The sequence below is a fragment of the Lampris incognitus genome, chromosome 4 (assembly GCF_029633865.1).
Source record: "Lampris incognitus isolate fLamInc1 chromosome 4, fLamInc1.hap2, whole genome shotgun sequence".
In the NCBI taxonomy this organism is placed as follows: Eukaryota; Metazoa; Chordata; class Actinopteri; order Lampriformes; family Lampridae; genus Lampris; species Lampris incognitus.
In genome coordinates, this window is record NC_079214.1 from 48,375,804 (window position 1) to 48,403,302 (window position 27,499).

At 39.2% G+C, this 27,499-nt stretch overlaps 1 protein-coding gene across 1 annotated transcript in view; it reads right to left on the minus strand.

Annotated features, from left to right (window-relative positions):
- furina (furin (paired basic amino acid cleaving enzyme) a) overlaps positions 1 to 24,420 on the minus strand; it is a 120,372-nt gene extending 95,952 nt beyond the window's left edge. Inside the window, exons 1-2 of the mRNA XM_056278306.1 lie at positions 24,282 to 24,420; positions 13,808 to 14,140 (exon numbers count right to left, since the gene is read on the minus strand). Of these exons, the coding sequence (XP_056134281.1) occupies positions 13,808 to 14,017 (210 nt within the window). The 5' untranslated portion in view covers positions 14,018 to 14,140; positions 24,282 to 24,420. The remainder of the gene's footprint in view (positions 1 to 13,807; positions 14,141 to 24,281) is intronic.
- Between the last annotated feature and the right edge of the window lie 3,079 nt (positions 24,421 to 27,499).

Here is a 27,499-nt window from a genome sequence, read left to right on the forward strand (position 1 = left end):
TATATCACAAAGAAAAAAAAAACAGAATGTGAGTTTTTTCCAATATTGTGCAGCCCTACACTGTATCGCTTCACTAGTATCACCAAAAATAATCTTGTGGTTTGTGCTACATATATGTAGCCACAATATGTCCTTTTGAAAAGTTGTAAATAGAAAAACTCAACCAATTGGTACCCAGGGATAGGCAACATGATCCAGAAAGGTGTGGGTGCAGGTCTTTGTTCCCCCCCCCCCCATTATTGTTATTATTATTATATTACATTATCCATCCATCCATTATCTTAACCACTTATCCTGCTCTCAGGGTCATGGGGATGCTGGAGCCTATTCCAGCAGTCATTGGGCAGCAGGCGGAGAGACACCCTGGACAAGCCACCAGGCCATCACAGGGCACACACACACACACACACACACACACACACACACACACACACACACACACACACACACACACACACACACACACACACACACACATTCATTCCTAGGGACACACACATTCATTTCCTAGGGAAACCGGAGCCGCCAGAGGAAACCCACACAGACATGGGGAGAACATGCAAACTCCACACAGAGGGTGACCCAGGATGACCCACCAAGGTTGGAGTACCCCGGGGCTCGAACCCAGGACCTTCTTGCTGTGAGGCGACCGCTAACCACTGCGCCACCGTGCCGCTATATTATATTATATTATATTATATTAGTTGACTATTAGTCAGCCGATAGTCTTTATAGACCTTGATTCATAGACTCAGGTGCGTAAGTGCTTGGTTGGAACAAAAACCTGCACCCACACCAGCCCTTTCTGGATCATGTTGCCCATCCCTCTACCTTTTTGATTTCAGCACTTAAAATATTCACTTTTTTTTCCATTGTATATTGTGGAGAAAAAAAAGTTCATTGTTTTAGTTCTTTTGTGTAGTGCTATGGGTTTATTATGACAGCACTGCATCTCTTCATCTCTCACTCTTTCCTCATCCCACCACAGTAGGTCTATAAGAGCAAACAGCATAGGTCCATCTCAGCGCTCATTAACTCAATTCAAAGAACAGCAGCTGCCTCAACATGAATGGAGATCTGGGTCTATTCAGTGTGAGTGAGGCCTGAGTATGGAATGCAGGTTCTCTCACTGACAGAGACAGAACAACAAAAGACACTGTGGCATTACAGTACTTGGTTCCTAATCAACTATCCCAGAGATGAAAGCAGATACATTTCTCTTTGGATGCAAACCCTAGCCTGTTAATGGCACCACCAAACTCAAATAAGAGCACAATCTGAGAGTTCAGACTCTGAGCACTATGTTGTCATTACGGCACTTCAAAGTAGCAGCATCTCTAGAGGCGTCCTTTGCTGGCCGTAAAGGGCTGCACGCTCCGTTAGACTTGTCAGTTCTTATTGCCTAAAGTAGGCCAGAACCACAGCACAAGTACTGGCTTTGTTAAAGATTAATACAGATATTGCACAACTACGCCCGCTTACAAAACTAGCTACAGCATCATGCAATATTTACCAGAGGCAGCGCATAACTTGTGTGACTGAGCTACTCATAACTGTCAAGGGATTAGAAAAAGGCTCTGGGGCCAACTTAACTCATCATAGATGAATAAATAAGTCAGTCGGGTTATGTCAATATGAGGGAAATAAAGTCAAGTAGAAAGACATGAACTCTTTGTCTCTATGCCTAAGACATTTTTTAGGCCTATGTGTGGTAGACTGGTTAATGTGTTTATGTTTTTATGTTTTACAAAACAGAAGAAACATCTGAATAAAGCTCCTCTCAAGGTTAAGCATGCAGCTTTATCACATTATCTCATCTTTTACAAGCCAATTTATTTATCTTTCTACTACTACTACTACTTTTGGCTGCTCCCGTTAAGGGTCACTACAGCAGATCATCAGTTTCCATTTCTTCCTGTCCTCTGCATCTTCCTCTGTCACACCAGCCACCTGCATGTCCTCCCTCACCACATCCATAAGCCTCCTCTTTGGCCTTCCTCTTTTCCTCTTCCCTGGCAGCTCCATATTCAGCATCCTTCTCCCAATATATCCAGCATCTCTCTTCCACACATGTCCAAGCCATCTCAATCTTGCCCCTCTTGCTTTGTCTCCAAACTGTCCAACCTGAGTGATCCCACTAATATAATCATCCCTAATCCCGTCCTTCTTTGTCACTCCCAATGCAAATCTTGGCATCTTCTATAAATATTAAAATGTGCAAGTTGCTCAATGGTCAAATGTAGGCTCCGTGCTTAAGGCTTGTGTTGCACCAACAATTACTGCACCCTTACAGTGTTGAAGCATACACAGAATAAACATATTGTTACATGTATACATTTTCAGAATAACCTGACTGAGATAAGATATGGTAATTTTTTCATGGTCATTCAAACAGGCTGAGAAAGAGTTACAAAGTGAGAAGTCAGATTATCAAAACAACATTGTCAGCAACAAGTGTTTTGTGGTACCATTATTTACAGTAGCTGTGGAGTTTATTTTGGCTAGTTGACAAAACACAGCTAGGGTGATTTTGAGAAGAGATCAAAAAAAAACCACAGAGAGATACAAATCCCTAAATTGTGCAGGTGAGCTAAAAAAAATTAAATAAGGGTCTTGCAAAGCAAGAGCCAACATCTCTTGAAGTTGACTTTTTGCTGAGGGACTGTGAAAGGAAGGGTATGAGAACTCCAACAAATTACTCAAGCCTTCAAACTGACCATCTACGGTCTCAAATCTGGGACTCTGTAATGAGCCACCGTGAGGAAAAGTAATCATCCCATGTATCCAGTCTCCAGAAGCTCTCCTATCTCCAATGCTCCTGCTTCAATCTGGTGAAGAATAGAATTATTACACCACTAACAAAAGCGTCTGGACCAGCTAAGAGAATTAGAAAAAAAATAAAAAATCAATTCCACAAATAGCAGAGATAGTGTGTACAAGTCCAAGGCTAGGTAGAGTGTGCTATGGTGCCAGAGAATACAGTAAGGGTTTTCTTTAGTACCGTTGTGTCTGCTTACTCCACACACTACAGCTTCCCTATGGATGGGGATTGATTAAGTTTTTCTTATCAAATTCTTTCTCATCATATAAAAAGTACACCAAACACAAATACTCTCCGCCATGCTAGATTCCTGAATGGACCAGAAGAACAATATATGAAAACATTTAGCCTCTAATAAGACAAATGCTCTGACACTCAAGCTTCTGACTTCTAAAGAGGTTCTCTCAAGGGCCACAAACAGAAACCAATTTTTCAGAGAAGAGGAAGCTGCCAGGTTCTAAGAAATGCCATATTCCACCTAAAGCCAAATGTTTAAGAAATGATGAGTCATTTACTAGTTAGCTTTTTTTTCTCTCCTACTTTTGACCATAAACACTTGAGCATATTGAGACCTTTTCATTGAAGAAGACATTCAAATTTGCAGCCACAAAATGTAGCATATTGTGTAATTATATTGATCTCTGTTGTATAAACATGTTTCACAAACTTGGATTTTTTCTTTTCAACACAAGTAGCAAGAGAAAAAAACCACATAAGATTCCTCGAAATTGTGCCTCTGAACAACAGGAAAGAGTGTCATTCTAAAAGACACTGATCCTGTGCATTTACCTTCAGCTTGTTGACTTTCCAAAAGCAAACTGTTGCAAGAAAAAGATCTGCTTTCCAATTAGTGCATTTAAATCTATACAAATTTGTGGTTATAGTAATGCATTTATTTTATAGTAATGCCAACTTTAATCATGAGGGATGAGACCATTAACCCACAGGCAGTGAACTACCAGTGACAAGATGTAGCCCTAAAACAGCACTGCAATGTAGTGATGGGTTAAGTTTAATAAAGAGACTTTGTGTATCATAAACTACAAGACCAGCTTCATGAGCTTCATACATGACGGAATGAGAAGGAGAAGATTAAATTTTAGAAGAATATCACCCAAGTAAATCTTCAACACTGAAAAATGGGGGGTGGAAACCTATAGTCATCCATCTAATCCATTTCAACCACCAACTATGCGGTCATGTCTCCATGATTTGTTGTACAAGAATTCCTTCCTCCTAGTCTTGACCGGCTCCATGACACAACATCAGCAACTCTCAAGTTGTCCATTTGTGTAAACACTGGTTCCACTTTAAGTGGGCAATCAAAAGTCATGAAAGATGACGTAAAGTATAAAATGATTAACCCTTTGAAAACAGACCTCCGTGGGTGGCCCCCTGTTGGCCGCCCATGGAGGTCATAAAAATTAGCATATTTCAAAAACTGAAAAATGTACATAGTTCAAATAACTTATGGAGTATTCAGAAATATGTTGTTAAATGTTCTACATTCAGGATTGTTTGGGTTCAATATGTTCAATGTGTTTAGTCAAATTTGATGAAAATCATGTCCATTTTGTATTATCTGTTATCATGGTTTATTGACTTAAATAACCTTTTAGCTTAGGTTTCACAGATTTTTTGGGATATGAAGCATTTGAAGATACTCCAAGAAATGACATCACAGTAAACAAAGATACCAATGTAGACACTGGCAGACCATTTCTATTGCAGAATGCAAAAGGTTAATGTGTAGGCCTCGTTAGCCGATGACGCAAACTATCCAACCAGATAAACACTCCCAAAAAACTCCATGGTAAGGGTATTGATTTTCATGAAGTTTACTGAGAATCTTATGAAAAGATGTTGCTTTAGCTAGCAGAATATAAAAGAACAGCGTTTAAACTGAAGAACTGATGACCAATGGTGGCGCGTATAGTGAATCGTGAGTTTACTTCCGGAAGCCTGGTTGCTGAAGTCCGTCTCACACAGGAATTAAACGAGCAAGAAACGACCTTGTAAATGAACTACCGCTGGGTGGTGATACTACACAAGATAAACAATTTAAACATATTAAACTACCTTTGTAGGGGCAGAACAGTTAATATTAACCATTATGCTAATTTTGTACATTTTTCCTATAAAATGTTGGCAGATATTAGCTGTGGAGTCATTTAAAATTTGGGTTACACTTTATTACCAGGTAATTTCCGACCTCCTAAAATAAGGTGGTAATTGTAATGTAATTTCTTAGAAATAAAGTTGAAATTACCTTGTAATTTGGGTTAGGGTTAACTGTAAAATGACCTGTAAAAACTACCACCTACATTATTACTAGAAAATTACAAGGTAGTTTCACCCTTATTTGTAAGAAATAACATGATAATTACCACCTTATTACTAGGAAATTACTAGGTCATTTCCGACCCCCTAAAATAAAGCGTTTCCAAAATTTGAACCAGAAGGTGATGTGTTGGAAGGAGGGATGTGCAAAAGTGCGCTTTATCCAAGCTGATGAGACGGGAGGTTGTCTGGGTGAATAGTCGAGTTGTCAGTCTCAAGGGAGCCACACTGTTAGGTTCTACTTTTCCCAGACCTTATTTTTTCAGTGAGGACTCATGATTGTTATCTAGGCCTACACCAGTAGCGAGCAGTCATAATAAGCTATAAATGTGGTGCATACCCAAGGCATTTGAAAATGACGAGAGAATTTACATACAGTATAATAATGAACTGAAAATCTATTTTTAATAAGTAACGTGTGCATTATTTACATTAAAACACATCATTTAAATGTTTGTTTCTCAGTTTCTTCGATTGTTTTCTTTTCAAACGGCAACTGCGGTCTGGTTTTCCGACTCGCATTACCCTAGTCTGCCACATCTATCCTGCTCACGGCAAAGCTGCCAAGCGTTCAGCTTACTTCGTGCATGCGCTCTGTGATTCCCAGTTGTATTTTTGGTATATGAAAGTATCTTCTGAGCGTGGGAGTTTGGTGGGCAGAAAAGCTGGCTGCGAACCAGCTTATCCGGAAGCGCACATGTGCAACACTGTCATCTAGCAAGCTAGTTACTGTAAGCTGGCACTTGTCTGTCTTGCTCAGTTAGCTCACCGCCACACGTTTCAGCACTTGTCAAATATGAGCGACAATTCGCATACTATAGAATCGTTACGTTCTGTTCCGTTTTCTCAGAGGACTTCTGAAGAGAAAAAGATTATTATTGCAGGACGACGTCCAACTCCCGAACTTGGCATCACAAAATCAACGAAGAATTTCGTCTGTCACTTTCAAGCTACCACATACGAAAAACATGTATGGCTAGCTGGCTGCCCAAAGGTTAACAAACTATTCTATTGACCATGTCTCATTTTTTCTACAGAACGCACAGTCTGGACCACAGCAGGTTATGGCGATTTAAACAATCTCCGTATTTTCTTGGACGCCACTTAGGTTTTTCTGCCATAGCTTCTGAGCCCGGAAGCTTTCTGGCAGATGGCCCTGAAAAGCAAACCAATCAGAGGCATGACACAGGAGTTTAACTCTTGACAGAAAATGCATCACTACTGGTGCGCCAGCATGGGAATGTAACACCACACACCAGATTTATATCTCTGGCATACTGCGAAATACAGAGAGATTTACCTGTGGGGATAGGCTGAATCATCCTTGTGTGATACCGTGTGGCAAGGGTTTGAATGTCACGGACATTGATTTATATGTAAACGTCCCGCATTCTAGCTTTAAAGTCCGACTTGTCCCGTTTATCGCAGGCTGGCGGTTTGCGCATTCTCTAAAGTAACAAAAAAGAATTTTTTTTTTAAAAAAAGACAAAAAAATCCATACTGTGCAAAGAAATGCACATTATTCTAAGCTCTTCTTGATAAGAAATGTACTTCAATGTAAAATGACCCAGTGGGGTGCACAGGCAACCATCAATTTCAACCAATCTTCAACCTTTTGCCAGCAATTTCCTGACTTAACATGTCCAGTCAGTCCTCTTGTTCTAAAAGTGGCCTAACAGCCTTGACCTTAACTCAAAGCGGTATATGTATGTCATTTGTCAAATCAGGTAATGGCTACATGGTCATTGCTATTCAAAAGAAATAGCAACATTCATCCAAACAAAGCAAATTGTAATTTTATGTTTGATAAACCAGTGATGTAGAGAATTAAATTTCAATCATCTGCCAAATCAGAGAATTATGTCTGGCACCACATATCCTACTTTACATTTGCAGATATAAAATAACTGATTGCTATATTAGATACATATTCCGATTATCTTACGAGTACCACCTGTTTCAACAGATTAACCTGTTGAATACAGTGTAAAGCAACGATTCTTTCTTTGTTTTCCTTTATTGAATTCATTCTACTAATCAAGGGGGCGATGTAGACAGAAATGAGTATACAAGCTTAAGAATGCTTAAGCTTTAAAGATAACTGTCAGATGTTGTAAAACACAATATTAGAAAGTTTTATATCAGTGTTGCAATGATGGTACATTATTGTCTGTTCTTTGATACCAAATTGTCACATGACCCGGTGTGCCTTGATTGGCTGTAAAACCAATCAAAGGATTTTCAGTGCCTTAGTTCTTAGGTCCACATGCTGTAGATGTAAAAGTTTCAAATGTAACACACGGCATACACGCAACAAAAGAATTCTGAAATATTTAGGGTAAGCGATATAGGGATGGCGTAGTGGAACTTTGAAAGTGGAAGGCCAAACAATAGCAACCATCAGTAGAGTCATAAAACCTACCCAGCTGCAGTCTTTGATCCTCCCCTCCCCTTCCCACTTTCTTCTGGTCAACACCTGCAAACAGCAGTTGAAGTCTGACATGTACATGCCGAACTCCACAGCTGGGGAATGTCATGCCTGACCAGACATTATTTACTAGGACAAAGAGGGAACATGTTTCCTACGCCCTGTAAGCAAAATGACTTGAACTTGAAAGCAAATGGCTCAACATTTTTTCAAACAATGCTCAGATACATAATGAAACACTGTAGCGTTCCCGTCAAGGGGATCAGAATATGAATGTGCCCATTATTTAAAAAAAGTCATACATAACATATCATTATGGCTTATCTTTCTAATTTAATGTAGGAGATGCTGTGATGAGCAGATAAAACACAGTGGAACTAATATTTCCACGTAGTTTCTTGGACATTTATCCATATCTGCCTTTAGGTAAGCCCTTCATACAGCACTACCTTTGAGTAAATCAAAGGTAAACTAAGATAATGAGTTTGAAATTACTTAAAAATGCAAATTGGGAAGGGGAGAGAGCAAGACCATCTCATCCTTCCTCCCACAAATACATGGACATCTCTAAAAAAAAAAAAGCCCCCTCATATTCCGCTCATGTCTCATTGCTGCTCTCCGCCCAACATACTTGGATTATCTAATTTGTTTCATCTGTTCAGAATGTCTCATACCGCATCTGTCTAGTTGGTGCAAAATCCTTTCATCAGTGAGCAGGTTCTTCTTCCTATTTGGGCCCTTAGAAATTATAGGCACTGGCAGAGCATGCTTAAATGCAATCACTCTTTGTATATCAACTTTGTCTCATAGACTTTATGGCATTATTGAAAACTGCAGCCGTAGCGGCTCACCATGACAGATATACGTTTTTGCAAGTTCAAAGGCTTGCTGGAAAAGAAAATCTTCGAAAAAGGTATGTCTTGATCAGTGACTGACAATGGCTATGTTTCAGAAGGCTTATGTCATGAAATGTGCCATAAACCTAAAAAACAAGGGAGAATGCAGTATAGACTAACAACTACTGAAGTGGTGAAACACATTTGATTGAAAAATAAACCTCCACCCACATCGCCATAAGATCAAAGGTTCCTATAGAAAAAATCAACTATCCCCCAGATACATGAGGCCAAGTGAACCAAGCTAAACTCAAGGATTATTGATATCTAGTCTGTTAATGAGAGAAGACAGTGGGCATTGCCAAATATATCAGATCAGAAAGATTTTAAATAATTTGGATTTCAATGAGCTATGTCAAACAAACTAAAAACTAACAAAATTCCAAGGGTAAATATGAGAAAAGTGGCTCCTGAGTAAGCAGCCTTAAAAAAAGATAAAAATGTCTCCATTTGGCCAGCAAAAGGGCCAACATAAAAATTTGCCAAGAAGAATTACAGAGAAGGCCAATAAAACATAACGAAATTGGCTCAAAATCAACTTAGTTGGTGGAAAAGGTCTCTCCTCCACTGAATTTTTTTTATATATTTACCCCATTCATTGAGATAGGGCAAATCAACAGCTCTTTGTGTCAAGCACACAATCAGCAAATACATGCCTCTAATTGTACTGTCTGGGTTCTTTGTGGCCAACATATGGTTAAAGGCTTTATGATTACTCATTTGCCTGCAGTCTGTGTTTCAGAGCACTGGACATGCAGCAACAGTCTTCTCCAGAGTTGCCCCCTCCCTCTGGAACTCCCTCCCCAAACACATCAGAGACTGCACTGATCTGTACACGCTCGTATCATTAATCAAAACTCACCTTTTCAGAATTTCTTTTAATGCATGATCAATGTTGTGTGTTACATGTTTTTGGTGTATTGCTTTTATGTTTTTTTTTATCCTATGTAAAGCATCTGTGTACCTTTAAAACCGTTATACAAATAACCATTTATTATTATTACAAATAACGTTCCTGCTCATGACCACTAAAACCATATGGTCCATGATTACATTAATAGCTCTGAAAAAGCAGTCGAGGCTGCATTTGTAAGGCTCCTAATTGAGAGCTGCCCTCTCTTGGCCAATTAAGTTTTGGAGTGTGAGAGCTTTCCTATTAAGTATCATGACACTTAAGCTTAGCATGACACATTACACAACATACTCAGAACACAGTGTAGCTCAGTACTAGGCTTGTGTTAGCATCAGTCTCTTCATGAGGCACCCCAATAACTACATGTTCAATTCAAAATGCCATTATTCATAAACCCTTTTCTAAGGCTGCCCCCTAATAGTTGATCAAATGGTAGGTCAATGAGAAGCGTCTCAGTTGACAAAAGTTTTCATTGGTCGCTTAGTTGCAGAGGAAAAAAAAGTATGAAAAGTATGGGGGCTTTTAATTTGAAATGAAATTTTTCTTGTTTTCTTGCATTTCTTTTTGCTTTCAAATGAACCGAAGATATTTTTTCCATGTATATTTTTTAATAAAAGGCCATTGTATTCATCATTTGTTATTGGGTTGGGTTTACAAGTTCTTAAGTTGTGTGAAGTTGTGTGATACGATACTGTATTGAAATAAATTAACGTGTTCAGTCTCCTTGCTGGTTGTTCCGACACATTCAGAATCATTATTCATTACCTCATTTGCCAGTGTCATTAACAGGCGGCCTGCTTCATGCGTGTACTTGTAAAATTGATATTTTAAAGGCTCGTTCCTAGTTTTGTATTTTTCTGTAATGTACATAAGCACAGCATTAACAATGTTACTTATCACATTTCTCAGCCCCAGAACTCAAACCATTTTCTGATGCCCAAAATAACCAAATTAATATCATAAACGTGCAACAACTAGTTGACAAATGGTTTGAACTAACGACTACAAATCAACTGGGAAAATCTTGGGGTCGGGGGCAGCCCTTTTTCATTATTAAACTGTTATTTCATCATATTCATTGTAGACCTACGTGGCTGGGTTATTTAAATTGCAGCTTGCACTGCACCAACTGGAGGGTGAGAAAAGGGTTTACTGGGGCTTTCTTTTCCTTTGACCAACAAAGACTCGCAGATTTGATGATTAACTTAACAGTTTTATTGATCACAAGTTATTACGTCAATAACACTGCCCAAAACGGAAAGAGGATTCTAGCCAAAACTGAGCAAGCTCAAAGAAGGACAAGTAAAATAAAAAATTGGGATTTTGAGTACATACACAACAGGAGGCACTTAAATCACATCTGTTCCATGGGCAACTCTAAAGAAAAATCAACCAGTTGATAAGGATAAATGGTAAATGTAGATTCATTTCCTTTTTCATGAGATGTAAGGAGGTCAAAAGATGACCTGGTTTCCACTGAAGTCAGACAAGATGCTATAAAAAGCTGAACATGAAAACGATTCATCAACATGAAAGGTTGCTGTAAAGAACACAATGCCATACAAATGCACTAAATTCTTTTAATACATCACCACACCACACTATGGCCCTAAAACTATGGGCATGCTGATGAAGGCTTCATTATTCATCATTGCCCAAAATAGAATGGAACCAAATTTAAAGTCTACATCTTTGTTGTTAATCACATCAGCCCGATTCCTGCATCAGTACTATGCCATCCTCAGATCATAATCCACCCTTTTCGGACAAAAGCTATTTTGGAGAGCACTGTGACCTTGCTACATATGCAAACCAGAGGACTACACTTAGTATACTGCAGATCTCCACCAGGCATACGCATCTCCCCTTCTCCATACACGCACACACGAACTGAAAAACCAGTTTTTCCTGCCATTATAATGATGATGGATTACATTTATATAGGGTAGAGGCTAGTTCCCATCGATGCAGAGAACGGTCAACTGAGCATGCGCAAGTACTCGTTGCCTCCGTTGTTTGGGTAGGTTAAGGTTAGGGTTAGGGCGGGGTTAGGGTTAAAGTTAGCTAATCAGACGCAGAGTAGGGGTGGGTCTTCCTAGAATCCTAGCGCCTGGATGCTACGCGGGGCGTGTGGAGGCATGGTAGAGGCATTTCGCGCATGCTCAGTTGACCGTTCTCTACTCCATTTCCGTTCTCTGCATCGATGGGAACTAGCCTCTACCATTTATATAGGGCTTTATCTAGCCAGGAAGGGGAGGAAACTCACCTCAACCACCACCAATGTGTAGCACCCACCTGGGTGATGCACAGCAGCCATTTTGTGCCAGAACGCTCACCACACATTAGACTTTTACACAGCGCCCAAGTCAATTAAATGGGAAATACTCCGGGGGGGGGGGCGTTTTTAATAAGCTAAAAACGCTACTTAATAATCAAGCTAAAAAGTCTACCTAATAAAAATGTTTGCCTGTCAGTCTGTGGATGCACAGCCTCCTAGGCGGACCCTCGCACGAAAGAGATTAAGTCTAATATGAGATGACAGAGATCCGGCCATCATAATTTCAAAGCCCTTATGAAAAGATGTCAAATGGGTTTAATTGTCGCGGTTTTCTTGATATAAAATGAATGAAGGCGAATGGCTGCTCTGCTTATTGACTTTCATTCATAAAACAACTGTAAGAAAACATAGCTTAGCCATGGGAATTTTTTTATTATAGCTACTGAGATGATGTCCAGCTGCGACTTATTAATCCTAGTTTTGAAACTGTATTTTTATAGCGGAGTTTTAACATTGGAGACTATGGCACTTCTGCGTGGCAGCGAAGTGAATAAGGCAAATTATTTTTGGTTCATCCCGTGTTCTTCCAGTTCTCCTGTGCTGAGATCAGCAGTGGATGATTTGCTGGCTTGTGAATATGATGGACTTCTCGTTTACTTTCAAGACTCATACCTGAATACATGCCTTGGTTTTGACACTATTGCTGCCCGAAATAACTCAGCTGTAGATGTGAGTCCACATGCACACAGTTGATTCAGAGCTGGCAGCGATGGAAAGCAGCGTTGGTCAAACAAGCTAGGGTGAATGGAGAGAGGGAGCAGTGATAGCGAGAACCGATGTTTTGAATCACTGCAACCACGAGAGGTTCTTCATTATACAGTCATCCACCCATCTATGATGCAAACTGCTTATCCTGCTCTCAGGGTCGTGGGGATGCTGGAGCCTGTCCCAGCCCCGTCATTGGACAGCAGGCGGGGAAACACCCTGGACAGGCCGCCAGGCCATCACAGGGCCGACACACACTCACAACTAAGGACAATTTAGTATGGCCAATTCATCTGACCTACATGTCTTTGGACTGTGGGAGGAAATCGGAGCACCCAGAGGAAACCCACGCAGACACAGGAGAACATGCAAACTCCACACAGAGGACGACCCGGGACAGCCACCAAGGTTGGACTACCCCAAGGTTCGAACCTAGGACCTTCTTGCTGTGAGGCGACCGCACTAACCACTGTGCTGCATCATACAGTCATAACTGCACAAAAACATCTAGCTGATAGGTCCAGTAGTTTGCGAGATTAGCCGCAAACAAACACACCACACCACACACACACACACATAATCCTCCCCAGGCTACCGCCTGGCAAAGGTAACAAACACGATGACATTGCTTTGACCAAAATGTGTCAGTGTGACCACAGGGTGAAAGACCTATTATGTAACATTAGGGCTCTGCCATCCTAAAAAGACCTCTGACCTTGCATGGGTTGTCAAATTTAACGCACGCAATTAATTTGTAAATCTTAATGTATTAAAAAAAATAATTAATAAAAAAACAAATCGCAAATTGATCACATTTCCCCTTTTCACCCTAAACTCCTCTCACATTTCCAGAAGTATCATGCGGTAACTCTTATGGTAAATAACAGTGATAAGACACCCACTGGCATGTTAGAGGGTAAATTCGGGGGGGGGGGGGACAAACAGAAAAACTTCAAAATGGAAATTTGGGTAAAAAAAAAATTGTAAATAGCTGAAATGTTAAAATGTCTTTCCAAAAGAACATGAAAAGTCTGAAGTACCTGGGTGCCAAGCATGCGGTGTTAATGCTGATATAAGACCAGGTGGTATTTGTCAAAATACACTTGCCAAGTGCAGCCAAAACAAAAGTACATCAACTTAACTGACAAACGCAATGGCAAAATGAATTGCCATGATCACATTTGGATGAGATTTCACTTTACTGTAGCCTATCTGTTTGCATTCTTAAGTCAAACAAAGCTCAGATGATGACATTCATTAAAGTCTATTTGATGGAGTACTCCAACCATTTCGTTATTTGCAAAAGAAAACCTTAGCACTTGACTTCCTCAGTAATTGTGGGAAAACTTGGTAAAAGGGTACTTACAGATCCCTGGTTGATGAAACCATGTTTATTGGCAATTTGGTCAGCTAACTCTCGTCCTCCAGGGATGTGGACCGCCCATGTATTGGTGTAGACCTTCTGACCCAGAGCTGTTTCCAGTCCAGAAACCAGCAAGAATAGCAGAACCCCATACAGCAACTCCACCAGCCTGAGCCTGGGGCCTATGGTGGAAGACAGAGAGCCCAAAGCCATGGGTTCTCCTAGTGCAGCACAGTCTCTGAGCACAGTGTCTCTCTCTAAGAGGCCGGGACTGCCAATGGTACATGCAGGGGCACAGAGAGACACAAAAGGGGACTGTCACAGCACACGGGTAGCCTGGAGATAATGATAAGAGATGAGGAGAAGGTCAGAGCCACAAAGTAATGGCAAAAAAAGGGTTACAAATCTGCAAAAGAGTTTAGCACGCATTCAAAAACACAAAAAATATCAAAGACCAAGAATTTCAACTTGGCAGGTATGTGTCAGAGTAAAGTCAAACCTGTGACCCATCAGGGGACTATGAGAATTGGACCACAATAGGAGACACCTTTATCAAAAATCTGCTTTTTGCAGCTGCTTGCCAATTTTTCCTTTTGGTGAATCAATATTTTCACCCATAATCTGACGGTTAAGAGTTACATATACAAAGTAATAATTTATGAGAGGCCTTGGACCTGTATAGATACATGAGCACATAATTTGTGTGTGTGTGTGTGTGTGTGTGTGTGTGTGTGTGTGTGTGTGTGTGTGTGTGTGTGTGTTGGTCGGCAAAAATGAGAATACTTTTGTGGTTTTCTTCATCTAATCCATAACAGACTGGTTTCTCCCTCAGATTTTAGTACACTAATTACTTATCATCAGGATTCAGAGGATATTAAAGTGGTAGTTCCTGAAAAGTTGTGTAAATCAGCACAACAGCAAACCCCTTTGCACACATTTTGCAGGATTGAAAATATATCCAAGTTTTACCATATTGGTCATTGTAGTATATTAGGATATTAGAATGGAAATGAAGTCAAGTCACCCCCTGCTTCAACTATGAGATATCTTTATTATCAAAAATCTAACAATTTACTGCCTCAACAGTTGAAATTAAAAATGTGTCTGAGAAAAGACACAAACATCACACTGAAAGAGCTGCTGAATTCTACTGATGCCATGCCTGTCACACATCTTTTTACTGATTCGAGTACGACCTTCATAGCCTAGCAGGGTTTGCCCCCAAGACTATGTGAGCACAGCAGCATGCAAGCAGAGATACTCCAGCAGCAGTCAGTGTCTAGTGAACAGGATACTAGATTTACTAGATACTAGACCCACTATCCACCATATTCTAACATACACATTAGAAGCATAAATTGCTGAAATTAATTCTGACAAAGTCTATTTTTTCCATTTAATCTATACTCTTAAATCTTTAGTTCATGAAACATATTTTGGAAATAGGAACATCACAAGTTAAGGCACAGCATGATAAGGCGAGAGACAAAGTAAAGTGACACTTCATTGAAACCATCCTCTTCCATTGTTGATTCTTTCGGTAATGATGTTATCACTACCTACAGGAATCCACTATGATTGACTTGGAATTCAAATATCAAATAGACTATAACCCCCTAATGGATGTTCTGAAGCTTTTTGCAGGCATGCAAAGTGCAGAAACTCCTCACACTTGGTATGGCGAAGGAATGAACTTGATAACTGAAAAAAATAACACAACTAACAGACTTTTGATTCTTTAGGTATAGTTGTAGGGGCTACCCTACCCCATAGCCTACACTACCCATAATTCCCTTCTCAATTTCACAGGTAATCACCACCCATCATCTCACCTTTCACTGTAAAAGTATTGGATATGGCAATACAGTATCTGGTGATGCAATTTCGCCCTGAAAACCGCAGCGGAATTGAAATCATCTCTCTCTCACTGTGGCTCTCCCTTGCGGTGAAGCTCACATGCATAAGAGATACCCTTTTCTACAGAACAGAAAAAAGACCACGTGAATTCAAATTACCGCTAGCCACGGTTTATTTGGAAGATAACCTAGTTTTGTTCATCCGCTAACCAGCTGTCATAACCGGTTATTTCCTGCAAGCCACAGTTTTCACTGAAAGGGTTATTTCTCGACTTCTTCGAGATCATCGGACGACCGATGGAGCTCTGAGGATCTTCGTCGAGATCATCAGACGGCTGACAGAGCATTGAAGATTTTCAGCTGACAAGCTGCAGAAGAAAAGAACTGTTTTCCCTGGATCTGCGACCCGCAATGTTCTACGGACAACAAACAACGCGCCTCTGATCACTGCAAAAGAACGACCACCAATAAGGCTGGTATCTGGGCATTAGTTAGTCTTGGAAGTGCAGTGAGGAATTTAGGAAAGAGCTGTTTTTTAAATTCATTCGTGATTTGTATGTGCACACTGTGATAAATGTAGAATTCCATTTTAAGCCGTTTGCCATTTTTCTTTTGCTTGCTATCTTTGTAGATAGATACACTTTCTCTCTTTAACTCTTTTTCTTAATCTAATCACACACTCTTCCCGTGTACGCCTGCACGCAGCCTCTCTCCCACACCCCCCTCTTCGGGGCAGCTCGTGCACATGTGCACGCACGCACACACACACGCACACACACACACACACACACACACACTTCCTCTCCAGTGTGCAGCAGCACGCACACACGTGCACGCGCGCACACACACACACACACACACACACATCCACCTTCTCTCTCCCTAACATACACTCCATTCTTACATATATTCAATTCTACACCGCAAATTTGCACATAATATCACTACCTACACACTATAAAAGCTTCAATTATAAGGTGATGTAAAGCATGACAACAGCGGTTGATGATGTGCTAGAATGCATTACAATAGAAATCTGCAAGGAAAAAAGAAAAATGTAATTGTGAGCTATATATACAGATCACTGAGATCAAATATTGAAAAATTTAAGGACTGGATATAAGAAACTTACTCAAAAGCAACACAAAAGGATGTGTTCATATGTGAGGATTTCAATATAGACCTGTTCAATCCAAATAAGCACAAAAAGACTGAAGAGTTCATTAACACAATGTATAGTTTGGGTTTATATCCTAAAATCACTAGACCTAGCAGAATCACCCCACACTGTGCCACATTAGTAGACAATATATTCACAAGCATTATAGAAGGCAACACAGAGAGCGGGCTTTTAATAAATGACATCGTTGACCATCTCCAAGTTTTTACGGTCTATGACTGCAATTTCAGGAGTAACAAAGTTCCCAACAACATTAAGAACAGAGGATTCCATGAATGCTTTTAAAGATGAATTATTAACACATAACTGGAATATAGTATAAAAAGACAGTGATAAAGCTTACAATTAATTCCTAAACATATTTCAATCCTTATATGATTGATTGATGTGACAAAAACTGCCCAATAAAATAATTCAACAATAACCAGAAATATAATGGTAGTCCATGAATAACAAAGGGACTGCGTAATGCTTGTCATAAAAATTAGCTCTACAAAGAATTCATAAAGCACAAAACCATTGAAGCAGAAATAAAATACAAAAAATATAAAAACAAGCTAACCACCATTATGAGAATACGCAAGAACAAATACTATAATAAAGAGTTAGAGACCAATAAAACAACACCAAAGGTATATGGAATGTGTTGTATAGTATTATCAGAAACGGATCTAGAAGACCAAGCTGCCCTCAATACTTTCCAGATAGTGATAAGACTATAAATAACATGGAAGACGTCGTCAATGGCTTCAACAGATTCTTTGTAAATGCGGGCCCAAAACTGGCAGGAAAAATCAATTACACACAAACAATCACAGTGGGGAATGATAGTGATTATGATTATGGGGACAGAAATCCAAGTTCCATTTTTCTTAGCGCAGTAGAAGAGAAGGAAATCGTGGACATTGTAAACAAATGCAAGAACAAAAAAATCTACTGACTGGAATGATATTGATATGATAATAGTTAATAAAGTAATCGAATGTATTGCTAAAGCACTAACCCACAACTATAACATGTCCTTTCAATCTAGTTAAGTTCCAAGCAAAATGAAAATAGCAAAAGTTATACCCCTATATAAAACCAGAGATGGACACCAATTTACAAACTACAGACCAATTTCATTATTGTCACAATTCGACAAAATACTAGAAAAACTCGTTGCTGTTAGATGAGACAAATTCCTTGAGAAGCACAATCTGTTGACCGATAGCCAGTACTAGTTTTGAACAACAGATCAACATCTCTGGCGCTCATTTAATTAATTGAAGAAATAACAAACTGGATGGACCAAAAAAAGTTTGCCGTGGGACTATTTATAGACCTAAAAAAAAAACTTTTGACACTATTGACCACAACAGATTAATAGATAAATTGGAAAGATATGATATCAGAGGGGTGGTACAGAATTGGCTAAGAAATTATTTAAGTAACGGGCAGCAGTTTGTAATGATAGGTGAACATAAATCGTCATGAATGGATATTACTTGTGGTGTACCTCAGGGGTCAGTTTTAGGTCCAAAATTGTTCATTCTGTACTTAAATGATATATACAAGATATCAAAAATATTGAAATTTGTTTTATTTGCTGATGACACAAATATATTTTGTTCTGGTGAAAATTTACAGCAGTTTTTGGAGATGATGACAAATTAAAAACAAATTATCCTTAAATCTGGACAAAACAAAGTTTATGTTGTTTGGAAATCATATAATAAATACCAAATTAAAAGTAGTGATAGACCATGTCCAATTAGAATGAGTATATGAAAATAAATTTCTAGGTATGATACTAGACCATAAAATCTGCTGGAAACCTCACATAGCATATGTATGAGCAAAATCGGCAAGGAGCATTCAGTAATGAGAAAAGCAAGTCACATTCTGGAACATAAATCATTGCACACTCTGTTCATTTATTTTGCAATATCTGAACTACTGTGTGGAGGTATAGGGTAACACCTACAAAACCAACCTACAACCATTATGTATACTACAAAAAAAGAGCCATAAGGATAGTTAATAATGTAGGAAGGATATCGTGAACACCAACAAGCTATTTTTAAAGTCAAGTGCCTTGAAGTTCAGGGATTTAGTAGAATTTAACACAGCAAGAAACAATCTACTACCGAGTAATATACAAAAAAAATATTCTTAGATAGAGAAGGGGAATATAATTTGAGAGGATAATTAAACTTCAAAAAATTATGTGTTCGAACAACTTTGAAGAGCATGGGCATTTCAATCTGTGGGGTGAAATTGTGGAACAGTTTGAGCATGGAACTCAAACATAAGCATAAACATTACGCAGTTCAAGAAGTACAAAGGCCTGATTTTCAAGAGATATAGGGATGATGAAGAGTTGTGTTAACTGTTAAAGTTTTAATTATCTCCAAACATTCCTAATTAATTTTTTTCATTTTCCTATGACACTGAGTGGATATCTGGGTTGTTATATATTTATTTTTTCTTCTTTTTTTTTTGGTCATATTCTTTTGTAATAAATATTTATTTATGTTCCTTTTGTAATGTATAGTAGCTGAATTAACTTAAGAGTAGGTGAGAAGGGGTGTACTTCCTCCTACTCCTTTTCGAACATGTAACGAATGATCTGATGTATATGGAGATTTGTTCACTGAGTTTGATGTGTGGATTTGTTTATCACTTCAAATTATTGGCAATGGATTATCTGTATGTTATATCCTGCTTGTTTAAATGTTCGAAATAAATCATCATTCATTCATTCGTTCATTCTACCACATATCACCCTCTGTGCTGCTCATTATTGACTGTACCTGATCGAGCATTAGTTTGATAATTAGTGTTGATTATTTTAATAAATTGTTTCATTTGAGTAAGCTGTTGTCCTGCCTGTTTTTGCTGCAATATTCATTAAAGACATCCTCTGCCAAGTAAAGTATTCCCATTAGTGGTGCAATACTAGCCAAGTCTGTAGCACAGTGTTACTACAACCAGATTATTCCATCAATTTTAGTAGTTTAATTATAAAATATTAAAACACTTAAATTAATGTGAATAAATGTATGATTGATTTTATAACCCTGTTGAACCCACAATAGTGATGACATTTCTTGTTTTAAAGAAAAAACTAAAGCACACCTGAGGACAAAGAAATATTTTTGACTTACAGAAACTTTGGTTGTGTTGCGGTGCAGTCACAGCAGTCTTTCAACAAAATTGTGCACTTAATGCCACTTGATGCAAAATCTAGCACATCAGCCAGTCACAGCACTTCAGTGTTTCAGATGGTAATGACACTCATTTTGATTTTTTCACTCAGTTTCCCTTTAAAAACTGTGAAACTACTGGTCTGAAATAACCCTAAAATTTTGAGTGGCTCCAAAGTATTCATTCAGTGCAACTTAATGACCAAAAAAAAAAAATCAATAATAAAATCTCAAAGAAACTTTTTCCGGCATAGTCTAGCACCTGAAAAACAAAATTTCCTCTGTCAACTATACATCACTCACCTCTCTCCTGAGTAGTGTCATTTTTAAATCAAATGCAAACCAAAGCAGACTTCACATAAAAAGAGCTGTGTAGCTTTCCAAGCCAGTATTTATGTACCAGACATGCAAGGTTCAAAGTAGAAGTGCCATTTGTGACCTCAACTGGGCACTCAACCAGTGGGCTTGTTCAAAGTCATTGTGAAATCCACACACCATGGAATACCAGTAAGTTACTTGACTGCTGGGAAAACACAAACAAGATGTCAGCTATCTGGCCATGACTAGTCAGGATACAACAGTCAACGAAAACAAATGCCAGACTGTGATAAGGTAAGTAACAAAAGACACTGTCAAATTTGAAGTTAGACAAATATTTTTACATCCAAAAAGCCTATCTTTAATCTGTAACACCAGTCTTCATTGCAAAACTCCTCAACACCATTTGCAAAAGAACAGATTTTCAACTCGCCATAGGTCATTTTAAAATTCACTGGAGTCAAATAACTTTTGCTTAGTGACCCTTGTCAATATTCAAAACCTAAGGAAAAAAATTTCGCTCTAGAAAACCATTTTACCACAAATGGAATCAATATCTCAAGTTGCTCATAGTACCCAAATATGGTCAGACTGGAGACCACTTTGGCAAGATAGTAGGGGGCCTCGGGGCAAGTTAATGCAATGACAGCACAATGATGTTGAAACTAAATTTACTGTGATTTGGATAAGCGACACTCTAAAATCATAATTTATTCCTGTAACACTGTGCACATGCTTCCATTTTCACACACGTGTCCATCCATCCATCCAACCACAGATAGTTAATGCTGAACATTCGAGGGCTCAGTGGAGTTTCTGTATGCAATTTTGCTAGACCTGCAAGAGAACAGCTCTGACTTTGCATTCAAAAATCCCACTTGCAGTGAAATTTCCTTGGATTATACAATTTTGCCTGAAAAAATGTATGGCAGAGCATCAGTGTTAAATTGTTCTTATCTGGTATTTTACATTAAATCTCAATAATTTCCCATTAAAGTACAACTCCTATGCGAAGTAAATTCCTCATACCTTTTTGCATGCTGTTTATATTAGATGATGATATATTAGATGTGCTACAGGGGATGATATTTTTGTGAATTTAGGTGAAACGACTGCAAAACCGATCTTTCTCGCAACAAATAATTAAGTACTGTATAACTACTGCATTAGGACGAGAATTATTTTACAGAGAGCAGAAATTTTGACTTTGAAGAGAATGATTAAATCTTGAACATTCTGTTCTGTGATGCTAAATAATTAGTAATGAAAAAACAGTGCGCAAAACCACAACTTCAAACAACAAGGGGCCAGTAATATAGTATTAATTTGTATGCACGCAGCTGGGGGTATGGATTCTGCCTTGTGCAATGTAGACATCAGACTTCGACGATTAATAGGTTATATATTAAAATGTTCTGGGGCAGAGTGCCAGAGAGAGAAGTAAAATATATCTAGGAAACATGAAGCTAATCGCCTCTACTTAGCCTCAACATCTATCATACTCTTATTAATAGAAAACATGAGCTTGTTTGCAGGGGACATAAGCCTAAAATAATTTCAAAGTCTAAGACATAAAATAAGGGAAATTCCCCTAATAAACAAATAATTTTATGTTTATTTCATAATTTTCACCATGTACCAGATAGCCCAAACAAAACAGGTGGATGTGCAGCATCCCAAACGAAAGAAATTTGAAGGTACTGTAATAACCTGATTAAGGGTTCCCATTCTTTTGACAACATCATTTTCCAGGACCTTTCAAGGACATTTTCCACAACTTTTGCTTGGACATACATGACAGCCGTTGCTCACAGAAGGTCATATTATTCAGTATTAACTACCAGTGGAAGCCTCATCAGTCTGTAAATGGACTGTGTAATTTTTGGATTCCCACTGAACATCACAACCAAACTGATATGCATTCTCATGAGCTAAATATAATGTAAATAATATACCCTCTTAGGGTGAGAAATAGGATTTTATAGCCAAACTTGAGAATTTTCCATGACCTCAAAATATTTTCTGGACATTTGATCAATTTTATCATTTTCCATGACTGGAAAACAAGTCTATACATTTCCAGATTTTTGAGTTTTTCCAGCATGTGTGGGAACCATGCTGATTTCATAAATGTTCAATTATAAGCCTACAGATTCTCATTTATTAAAGCTTTCTTCTGCTCACATTTGCCTCTAAGACTTGTATATGAGACTGTGACCAATAATACTCGTTTTGGTTTAGGCTCCAGCTACTGCAGTCCTTCACAAACACTAAATTACCAGAACCTTTGCAAATAAGCTGAAAATTGACATTTTACATGCTCAGCTTTGACCTTGGTTTGAAGGTTTGTCAGGCAATTACCTCATGTATGTGTGAAACAACTCTATTTTTTTACTTTATTCTCAAAAGCCATGCTGTGTCCGTTCTCAATTTTTTGAAACTTGAATTTATTTTCTAGAATTGCAGTACATTATGCCAACACTCACTCAACCTGGCAGCACTACCATCAGGGGTCCCAACATTGTGAGTAGACAAGCAAATATATTTTGTTTTATAATACGTACGTTGTGTTGAATAGATATTACTTTCAGATGCTGGAAGTCCCTGTGTGCAATAACCTTTTTTTGATATTGGGTTATAGCATACAGCAGCTAAATACTGCATTAATGTACAGATCTGAGTGTTTAGGGCAAAAATTGCAGGTTCATCATGTGTCTAAACCTTGGCTGTCTGAATAACCATTGCTCACCCTGCCTTAGCACTTTAACTTTAAGGGCTTAAACTGATCAAATATATATGACAAATGAGAAAGCAGTCATCTTGCCCCGGTCCTCGCATCATTTAAAATGCAAAACAAAAGGTGTCAAAATGCAACGTGTGTTGAGTGGTGAGAGGTCAAAGAAGGGAAGTAGTAATTAACAGACCTTAATCTACCCATTTCAATTATGACCCCCCCCCCCACACACACACACACACGTGATAGCTGTAGACCAACCATTTATTTAATGAGCTAGACTGACTCATGCAGATATTAAAGCGCAGCTTGGATTGACTATGGAATCGACACTTGAGTCTCCACATAACTTCATATATTGGTTGAATAATAGGTTACACCTAAACATTGATAACACGCCTCGAGTGTTTTGTTGTTTGTTTTGTCGTTGTTGTTTTTTTTAAGAAACCCGTTGTGACGCTGGGACAAAAGTTAAAGAGCTAGCTTCTTCATAACCACTGAGCCAAAGAACATTAACCCACCGCAGTCCGGCAAGTAGAAAAACTTCTCTCTGCATAGTTAAATTGTAAAAAACAGGCCTAACGTGAATCTCGTCTCGTTTGTACGCGAAAGTTACATTCGCACGATCATCATAATGGGAACAACATCGCCAGTAGTTCACAATCGCAGCACTCACCGCAATCGTTAAATCATTGACAGCGACACGTAGCTAGTCATTTGGTACACACGGACCCGCGGCTGGACCCACACTTCCAACTGCCGATCTGACGAATCCTTTGCTGACAATATGTCTGGAGATCGTTTCGCGTTATCAGCAACTTGACACAATGTGGGACCCGACCCGTGTGCTGCGGACCTCTCCGCTTCCCCGTTAAAACGGGTTTGTGAGCTCTCCCGATAGCTCCGGTCGTCACGTTTACGAGCTCGGCTGGCCGCGGCTGCAACGCAGTCTGTGGCAAGAGACGCCGCTCGGCAGACGGACGGACGCAGTGCCGTCGACGTCACGTATAACAAGAGTGTCAGTGACAGCGGGGCAAATCTACTGACAGCACAAGCTATTACCCCCCCTCCCCTTTACCCCCCGTCCCACCGGTACCCGGACCCGAGAAAAAAACACCAAGCGGCTAGCTCACTGACGGACTCGCCGACCAACCCTCGAAAGACCAGAAGAAAAAAAAAAACTTTAACTCTCACAACTTACCAGCTTTCCTCTTTACATCGTGTTCCCTTCGCCCTTGTTTGTATTCAACACCGCGACGCGACGCCGCAAACCGACGCGACAACACCGATGAAAAGAACAACATACAACTCCTGGTTATAAATAGTCATGATACCCTTTGGACCGCTAAGTGGTCCGCACAACCCCCAGGAAATACGTCACCGCAGCGGACAAAGCGCAAACGATTGAGTACACCTTCCTTCTGACGGGCGTTTATCCAACCTACATTGTAGTAGCGCCATCTACTGTCGTATATTTGTCACACGATGTGGCGAACCCCCCACCCCAGCTTTCGCAATTGTAAAATACGTCGTCAAATATAGGTTTGAATGAGTGGATTTAAAGGCAAATGAAGAAAAAAAGGATTTGTTTACAAACGGGTTTAATCGGGCCACAATATTATAACGGGGTGACAAATCGTATTGTCAACCAAACAGCATCGCTCAAAAGACAGAGCAGTCGCTGAGAGATCACATGCAAATTATGAGCCAAGTTTCCAGGTTTGCGTGGTACAAAGGATGTTTTTTCCTGCTCTGGTGCCATCTTAATAAATCATCAGATGATGGTTGATTAAGATGGCAACAGGAAAATCAATGGCTGAACGGTTTTGTGAGACTGTGGACATGCTGGAGCATGTGATCAAGAGTTACACTTTGTGGGTTGAGATCAAAGATACTCAACTATAAATTTGGAACAAGAAGATGTGGAATAGAAGAAAGAAAATACTAAATCATTAAGTTTATACACATACAGACACACAAATATTATATATATAATCCAGTTAGTCAAGTAAATTCTCTATGAGACAGTACAAGACTGATTCATGCTATAAGCAATCATCAACTGTCAATGAAACTACCTTTCAAAGTTTCATATATATATATACACTACCGTTCAAAAGTTTGGGATCAGCCAAACAATTTTGTGTTTTCCATGAAAAGTCACACTTATTCACCACCATATGTTGTGAAATGAATAGAAAATAGAGTCAAGACATTGACAAGGTTAGAAATAATGATTTGTATTTGAAATAAGATTTTTTTTACATCAAACTTTGCTTTCGTCAAAGAATCCTCCATTTGCAGCAATTACAGCATTGCAGACCTTTGGCATTCTAGCTGTTAATTTGTTGAGGTAATCTGGAAAAATTGCACCCCACGCTTCCAGAAGCAGCTCCCACAAGTTGGATTGGTTGGATGGGCACTTCTTGCGTACCATACGGTCAAGCTGCTCCCACAACAGCTCAATGGGGTTCAGATCTGGTGACTGCGCTGGCCACTCCATTACCGATAGAATACCAGCTGCCTGCTTCTGCTCTAAATAGTTCTTGCACAATTTGGAGGTGTGTTTAGGGTCATTGTCCTGTTGTAGGATGAAATTGGCTCCAATCAAGCGCTGTCCACTGGGTATGGCATGGCGTTGCAAAATGGAGTGATAGCCTTCCTTATTCAGAATCCCTTTTACCCTGTACAAATCTCCCACCTTACCAGCACCAAAGCAACCCCAGACCATCACATTACCTCCACCATGCTTAACAGATGGCGTCAGGCATTCTTCCAGCATCTTTTCATTTGTTCTGCGTCTCACAAACGTTCTTCTTTGTGATCCAAACACCTCAAACTTGGATTCATCCGTCCACAACACTTTTTTCCAGTCTTCCTCTGTCCAATGTCTGTGTTCTTTTGCCCATCTTAATCTTTTTCTTTTATTGGTCAGTCTCAGATATGGCTTTTTCTTTGCCACTCTGCCCTGAAGCCCAGAATCCCGCAGCCGCCTCTTCACTGTAGATGTTGACACTGGTGTTTTGCGGGTACTATTTAATGAAGATGCCAGTTGGGGACCTGTGAGGCGTCTGTTTCTCAAACTAGAGACTCTAATGTACTTATCTTCTTGCTCAGTTGTGCAACGCGGCCTCCCACTTCTTTTTCTACTCTGGTTAGAGCCTGTTTGTGCTGTCCTCTGAAGGGAGTAGTACACACCGGTGTAGGAAATCTTCAATTTCTTAGCAATTTCTCGCATGGAATAGCCTTCATTTCTAACAACAAGAATAGACTGTCGAGTTTCAGATGAAAGTTCTCTTTTTCTGGCCATTTTGAGCGTTTAATTGACCCCACAAATGTGATGCTCCAGAAACTCAATCTGCTCAAAGGAAGGTCAGTTTTGTAGCTTCTGTAACGAGCTAAACTGTTTTCAGATGTGTGAACATGATTGCACAAGGGTTTTCTAATCATCAATTAGCCTTCTGAGCCAATGAGCAAACACATTGTACCATTAGAACACTGGAGTGATAGTTGCTTGAAATGGGCCTCTATACACCTATGTAGATATTGCACCAAAAACCAGACATTTGCAGCTAGAATAGTCATTTACCACATTAGCAATGTATAGAGTGTATTTCTTTAAAGTTAAGACTAGTTTAAAGTTATCTTCATTGAAAAGTACAGTGCTTTTCCTTCAAAAATATGGACATTTCAATGTGATCCCAAACTTTTGAACGGTAGTGTATATATATATATATATATATATATATATTTCTTAAAAGAAACACTCAAAGGTAGGGGTAGTACTAAACAAATAAGGAGCAAAATAATCCAGTTAGTCGAGTAAATTCTCTATGAGACAGTACAAGCCTGTTTCATGCTATAAGCAATCATCAGCTCTCAATGAAACTACTGGAGGAAGGACTTACCGTCTACAAACATAGATGGACAGCTGATGAGTGCTTATAGCATGAAACAGGCTTGTACTGTCTCATAGAAAATTTACTTGACTAACTGGATTATTTTGCTCCTTATGTGTTGAGCACTATCCCTACCACTGGGTGTTTCTTTTAACAAAGTTATGTATATATCCAATGAGTCAAGTAAATTCTTTCTTTATGAGACATTAGAAGCCTGTTTCATGCCATAAGCAGAATTTACTTGACCCACTGGATTATTTTGCTCCTTATTTGTTGAGCACTTTCCCTACCATTGATCCACTTCCTGGTTCTCTGGAAGAGGCTTGTCATCCTCCTCATAATCATCATCTTCAATTTGCTCATCCTTTTTACCCCAGTCAGCCGGATACAATGGCATTAGACCCAGGCAACAAACAAACAACTATCAACAAGCAGTGTGCATGTGGCAAAATCTGTAAGAGCAATCAAACGTGACGATCCACCAAGCGAGGATGAAGTGTCTGGTGGAAGAAGGAGCAGC